The 7,500-nt window shown below is 47.6% G+C and overlaps 1 protein-coding gene across 5 annotated transcripts in view; it reads right to left on the reverse strand.

The window, feature by feature from the left end:
* Window positions 1–7,500, reverse strand: part of LOC135828263 (mediator of RNA polymerase II transcription subunit 15-like) — a 33,776-nt gene that overhangs the window by 14,769 nt on the left and 11,507 nt on the right. For 4 of the 5 annotated variants that reach the window (XM_065340711.1, XM_065340710.1, XM_065340708.1 and 1 more), the window contains 4 exons: window positions 6,093–6,168; window positions 4,255–4,324; window positions 2,914–2,971; window positions 946–1,317 (listed from right to left, as the gene is read on the reverse strand). In XM_065340711.1, coding sequence (XP_065196783.1) covers window positions 946–1,317; window positions 2,914–2,971; window positions 4,255–4,324; window positions 6,093–6,168 — 576 coding nt within the window. The remainder of the gene's footprint in view (window positions 1–945; window positions 1,318–2,913; window positions 2,972–4,254; window positions 4,325–6,092; window positions 6,169–7,500) is intronic. The other variant, XM_065340709.1, reaches the window with a different exon arrangement.

The following is a 7,500-nucleotide window of genomic DNA, read 5'->3' on the forward strand; positions in this document are numbered from 1 at the left end:
GGATGCCCTGGCCTGGTGGCTTTTTATGGCACTACAACAGTCTACAATCCATTCAGAAAAAAAGATGATCTCTGGCTTTTCAAAACCTGGTTTGCGCTGAATTTATAATTACAGGCTCGAAACCTAGTTTAGGCTGACCTAGGTTCGAACACCTGATTCTATTTCGGCAGGAAATGTGTTATGGACCAGCATAGAAATGGTGGGTAAACCCCACCCTGGGAAATGGCGTTAAATACACGTCACTATTACGGACCAGCATGTCGGCACTTTGTTCAATGCTAAACCCAGCCGAATTCCAAAAAAAAAACACAGGTCGAGAGTTGAATATCAAGATAGGAAGAGAACCGCACTCGCACGATTAGTGTCCCTGGGGCACTATTTTTTTTTCAATATCCATCCATCATGGTGCACTATTCAAGAGAGGGCACCATTCAAGAGACGGCACCTTTCAAGAGAGGGCACTGTTTTTTCAATGCGGGTACATTTACGTCATCCAGCATAAAAACAAAGAAGGCAAAGAAAAGCAGGGTCTGAAGTTTACTGTAAGCTATCACGACTCCACAGAAACGACAACAAGAATTGCGATTTTGATCCTGAAATCACCAGTGCAATGAGATGGACAAGAACATTAGTGAAAGAACACCAAACTTGCACATGCGCTTGGTTACAAACACGGGGGGGGGGGGGGGGGGGCACTACTCAAGAGACGGCTCTATTTTTCACTGGCACTTAGAGATTGGGGCACTATTCGAGACAGGGCACTATTCAAGAAAGTGCTCCAATCGCGTGAGTACGGTATTCCACATTGCATGGCGGCCTAAAGTAATTCTGAGCTAAGTGACCGTTGACCCAGTCATGGTCAAAGGCAAGATACAGATCATCATTCTTTGATCTTCTGAAAGGACTGCACACTCAGTGTACACCACCATGATAGCAGCAACTAACCTGTGGTGTGGGAACTGACGGCGAGATTGTACTTGTTGAACCAGCTGCGACTGCGGCTGTGGACACCGTTCCCGCCGCGGTCGTCACGGTGCCCGCAGTCGCACCCGCTGTTGCCGTGGCGGCGGCTGTCGTTGCCGACAAGCTTGCACGCGGCGAGGAACCGCTTGCTGGAGTAGCCGTGGTGACCAAGGACAGAGAGGCGGTGGTTAAAGCTACTGTGGCAGCTGCCGCTCCGGAGGCAGATGGTGGAGCCGAGGCTTCACCAATCGACCCAATCGACGGTATCGGTCCGGACTTCCCACTCATCGGCTGATCAGGGGACAGGGTGGAAGGAAGCGTAGAGCTTTCCGCCGACGGAGAAGATTCCACTTCCTACGCACCAACAACACAGGCCGGAACAATGCATGCATACATGAAGAGGGTGCTGTGGCAGGTCACATGATATGATTGATGAGTGGCATGCCATAATATGTAACAAGTGTCAGGCCACATGACAAGTTTCCACTAAAAATAAGTATCATGGGACCTGTAATGCTACCAAGGAAAAACCTGTATTCGAAAGAACAAAAGCAGCAGAAACATGAGTTCGAAAAAGACCCCCCCCCCCCCCCCCTCCCCCCTGAAACACACACGCACGTATGCACGCACGCACACCCACAAATGCACCCACACACATGCACACGCGCCCACAGAAAGAAAAGATGGAGACACTACGGAGCATCAGCAAATTGAATTTTCGAGTGAAATTCGAGAATCGTCACGAAAAGCACTCAATCAGTCGAAACTAGGGCTTTGTTCGACTGAAAAATGCCCGCAAACAGAAAATACTTTTCGAATGCTCCGCGTGTGTTTTTTGTCAAGTGTGCTTTTTGTTTCATTTCAAGATCTTGGAATCATGGCTTTTTCACCAACTACCAGCCCCGGTATGCCTCCTGCTCCCAGTACGGCAGTAGCTAGCCCTGCTGGCGTTGCCTCGGCATCTGCGTCTATGGTGAGTTCCCAGCAGGAAGAGGGCAACTCAAAGTGTGCCAAATATTTGAGGTTCGACCTCACCATGGATCTCATTCTGCTGAGGCAGTGTAGGGCCCACCCTCACTAGCAGCTATTCGTCCGCGGGTCTCCTGATATGCAAGGGATAGCGGAGGAGCTCGGCCGAGATCCGCCTTTTCAAGGGGTCTCAAAGAGAGATCCTATCGCCAATAGCCTGAATCGGATGAAGCATCCGCCGCTTCACGTCATCCTCAACGGCAATGAGAAACAGCAGCAACTCCGTTCGGTCCAGGTGACCTTCAGCGAACTCAAGGAAGAGAAGCGAATCCAACAAATCGACTTGCTCTGCAACAAACGCAGCCATTGCATATCTCAAAATCCTAGTCCTCAACTACTCATGTTAAAAAAATCGATTCGAATATATTGGGCTGCGCTACATGCTGAACCTCTTTTTCATTCGAATTTTCGGGCTGATTTTCTTTTTGCCATTCGAATAATCAAATCGACAATTCTCTCGACTTGAATACAAAAGCTGTGTACTGTGTTGCAGACAACGACTAGACTACACTGTGTAGTGTGTTGCAGACAACGACTAGACTATGCGCGGTGCCCATGGTATACTCTACTCTGACTGGAGTCTGACTCAAGTCTGAGCGCTTGTGTTGTGTGTTTGCTACATGTACACGTTTTGTGGAATAGTAGAATAATCGTTCGTTCGCTTGAGTGGTATTCGCTAGATTACTCGCTCGTAAAATTCTTGGTTCGTTTCATCACTAGAAATTTCCCAACCAAACATAACCTGAGAGACGAAGAGATGGAGAGATGGAGAGAGAGAGAAACGGAGAGAGAGAGAGAGAGAGAGAGAGAGAGAGAGAGAGAGAAACGGAGAGAGAGAGATAGATAGATAGAAAGAGAGAGAGAGAGAGAGAGAGAGAGAGAGAGAGAGAGAGAGAGAGAGAGAGAGAGAGAGAGACTCACCCGAAACGGCATCTTCTCCAGAACATGCTTGCACTTGTCCAAGGTTGCCAAATCCACACTGTTTACACACAGCACAACATCAGCCGACAGAAAGAGGCAAAATCACATACAGTAGAACTGTCCATCACGCATGCACGCAAACGATACCCACCTACGCACGCCTGCACGCAAACGACACCCACCTACGCACGCATGCACGCATACAACACCCACCTACGCACGCATGCACGCAAAGATCCTCATCCAGTGCATGGCCCATCGGCCAATACTAGCACATCTAATATTCATTAGTTGAGCATATCTAAACAAGCGTTTCGGAGATAGCAACTTTAATATCGCAACCAACAGGAAACACTGTGTTGTGACCATTATTTATGGATGATGCATAACAACAATCGTAGTTATGCATCATCGATAAAGAAAGGTCACTGCACAGTTTGTACTGTTGGTTGTGATATTGAGCATATCTGAAAAGGATTTTTGCAGTCGCGAGTGCATTGCACATGCAGTAGCAATAGAAAGCGGCCAAGCCACCATTCATGCGTGGATGAACTACAGTAAAACCTGTCAAGGCGACCACTCAGACAAGGCGACCACCTGCCCCAGAAGACCACTGTAACCAAGACCAATGAATGCTATTTCCAGTCAAGCGACCCTGGAAAAGGAGAGCACATTTTGATGGTCCCTTCAGTGATCGTCTTAAGACAGGTTTCACTCAACACACGTAGGTGCACTGGGTGTAAGCACAGCATATCTTTAGATCTAGGGACGGTGTGCACATTACAGTTGCCATGGTTGGTTACTCGCAGTGGCAGTGTTTCTAGCCTCTCAAGGTTCAAACCTGGACAAAGCAGTGTGATGTCATGTGACATCCTCCACCTTTCACCAGTGCATCACATACTAGTAGGCAGTGCACAGACAAGACTACTACCGTAAAAGTCCGTAAATAAGTACGTATTTACTTTCGAATTTAGTGACCACACCCGTACTAACTTTCGGGCGGGTACTGAATTTCGGGCACGAACTAACTTTCAGACCTGACTTGTGTGTAGTGGAGAAGTCATTTTCATGTCGATGTACATGCTACGTGCTGCATGTGCGCACCGTGCCGGTACTTATTTCGGGCTTGACTTGACTTCAACAGACAGAGCCAAAAGAATGAAGGGGGTATTTCTTTCGGGCAGGTACATATTGGCGGACTTTTACGGTAGCCCCGTGTACTCGCACGGCGGTATGATACAGACGGTTGGATCAGAAACGATGTACGTGCAGATTGATACCGACAGGGTGTATGGGGGCAAAGCAATGGCAGTAGATCAGGGATGATGAGCAGTTTCTCACCGCTGTGACGGATTCTCGAGAATGTTGAGGAAGCGCGTCAGTTTTATCATCTGGTCCGACTGCCTGGCTGCTGTGTTGTGCACGGAATACAGGTATTTCCAACAGGCATGTATGCGTACACAGACACAGACACACACACACACACACACACACAGACACACACACACAGACACACACACAGACACACACAGACACACACACACACACAAACCGTATTTTTCGGGTTGTAAGTCGACTTTTTACAACTAAAAATAGAAGGGGAACGTGTGGGGGTCGACTTACAACCGGGATTCGACTTATAACCGGGAACTATCAGTATCTTACAAAAAATGACCTGCACCACATGCACGAGTGCACCATGTGTACACATTTTGGCCAGTTTATTGGCTTTTTTCAAGGATTGGGACGTTATACCCTCCAATAAGGAATGTTGACATGATTTGTTGATGTGTTAGTAGCAGGGAGTGGTTAGTAGTGCTTCTTTGGGTGAAAACTTTAAAACGCAGAATTGAGACCTCCGGATACGGGGGTCGACCTATAACCGGGGTCGACTTACAACCGGTAAAATACGGTACACACACACACACACACACACACACACACACACACACACACACACACACACACACACACACACACACACACACACACACACACACACACATACACACCATGTACACCCACACCCACATGCACACCCACCCACACCCACATGCACCCACCCACACCCACACCCACACCCACCCACCCACACACACACACACACACACACACACACACACACACACACACACACACACACACACACACACACACACACACACACACACACACACACACACACACACACATACACCCAGGATGTCAGTATTGGCCACTTAATTGCCACCAGTTACGTCTAGATTCCTCTCTGCCGGGTTGCTGAGTTCGACCAACAAAGCAGCGCGCTCTGCAGATAGGTACAGTCAAACCTCGTTACGACGGACTTCAAGGGACTGAACAAGTTTGTTTGTCTTATCCGGAATTCTTCTTATCCAGATCCGACAAAAAAAACCAATATGCATAACGTAGGGATTGTACTTATGTGAAGGTACATGCTGTGGTAAATGGAAAGCATTTATTCTTAGTACAAGCCAGAAACAGGCTAGTACAAGCTACAGTGTGCAATGGTTCACGCTTACAGACCGTGCGATTCAATATGCAGATCCACCGACAGGCACTGCACACACAACGATGCATGGTCCCTATTTAAAAAGAAGAAGAAGAAGAAGAAAAAAGGCAGCCAGCGCACGCGAACCGAACGTTCGTACCACGCGCTGATTCTGTTCAAATCACGCTTGAAAATAGTTTGTCTTCACGAAAGTTCGCCGTACAGGAGCTCGTCGTAAACGAATAATTAACTGGATTTGATGCATGGCCTCGACTGAAAAGAAGAAGAAAAAGACAGCCAGCGCACGCGGACGGAAAGTTCGTACTACACGCTGATTCTGTTCAAATCACGCTTGAAAGTAGTTCGTCTTCACGAAATTTCGCCGTCCAGGAGCTCGTCGTAAACGAATCATTTTGACTTGATATGATGCCTGGCCAACCATATGATTGGCCCTAGTTCGTACTAATGGACAGTTCGCCTTATCAGTGTTCGTCTTAACGAGGTTTCACTGCATTTGGAACAGAAGCTAACGCATGGTCAGAAAAATTGATTTTGCACACACGCACGCACGCACGCACACACAGACACACACACAGACACATACACACACACACACAGAACTCACTGTCAACAGGATTCTGAAAACAGAACTCGCTGTCAACAGGATTCTGAACACAACAGAACTCACTGTCAACAGGACCGGTGCGCTGAAGACGACTAATCATACGTTGCAATGGCTTGATGTATTTTACAAGGTCAGCGTGCTGCACAGCAGAAAAAGAAAGAGAGTGTGCGTGTGTGTGCGTGCGTGAGAGAGAGAGAGAGAGAGAGAGAGAGAGAGAGAGAGAGAGAGAGAGAGAGAGAGAGAGAGAGAGAGAGAGAGAGAGAGAGAGAGAGAGAGAGAGAGAGAGAGAGAGAGAGAGAGAGAGAGAGAGAGAGAGTAAGAGAGAGAGTAAGAGAGAGAGAGAGAGAGAGAGAGAGAGAGAGAGAGAGAGAGAGAGAGAGAGAGAGAGAGAGAGAGAGAGAGAGAGAGAGAGAGAGAGAGAGAGAGAGAGAGAGAGAGAGAGAGAGAGAGAGAGAGAGTAAGAGAGTGAGGCACAATGTGTACAGCAATGGCAGCTAGCACGGTAAGTAGACATGCACAGGCAAAACACCATCATGTCGGTGCAAAACGGCGTGTTGACTAAACAAAAACTCCACTGCATACTGTACAGGCAGCAGATTTAGTCGGTTAATAATTTCGCTTAAATCCAAAGAAAGGGAGTTTGTCCGCTTGAAAATTTAGTCCATGGACCATAAGAGTTTAGTGAAAAGCTGGACTAATCGACATTACAAGCATTACTATGCAGAGCACACTGACTTGTCAGTTTGAGCACTCTGGCAAGGTACGTTCGGGCCCCACAAACTCCAAAAATGGATTTCGCGAGGCCCGCGCGTCCCTGACCTGTGAGATTGTAGATCAGATGACCAGTCCGGCGCGCGGGAAAATTTATTTTTCATTGCTATCAGGTTCGGCCTCATTTCCTCTGCGCTGCGCTGATGGGTCCACAAAGGACGAAACAGTTCTGTCCGCAGATCAAGCATTATAATCCAAAAGATCATTGGACGAAAAAGACTAAGGGAGCATCTCATAAGTTCGCACTTTTTTTTGTAAACGTAACGCATTTCGAATAGACTTTACCCCCCTACCTCCCCCCTCTATTTGAAAGTCTTATCGCACATTTTCCATGTGGATCTAATACATGTCCATGCACTGTGCATGTCCATGCCATGCATGTCCATGCACATGTATGCCATGGTATGCACATGAATGTCAAAGTGAATGGCATACAGTACTGCGTCTAAGTACTGAGTACAAGAAATGACATGTACAGTTGTACACGCACATAAACAGAGTTCCTCCACAACCACTGTGTACTGACTGTAAAAGCTGGCCAGGTACACAGTTTGATGATGCTGATGTGACACTTGACACCTCTGAGTAGCCTGTATGCATGCAGTGCAAGGCTGATCTCCAAACACAGCTTTGTACAGGCGCATAGCTCTACACCTAAACACGCTCATTTTGCTGAAGCGATCTAGCACATGCACATGCA

The sequence above is a fragment of the Sycon ciliatum genome, chromosome 12, assembly GCF_964019385.1.
Source record: "Sycon ciliatum chromosome 12, ocSycCili1.1, whole genome shotgun sequence".
NCBI lineage: Eukaryota > Metazoa > Porifera > Calcarea > Leucosolenida > Sycettidae > Sycon > Sycon ciliatum.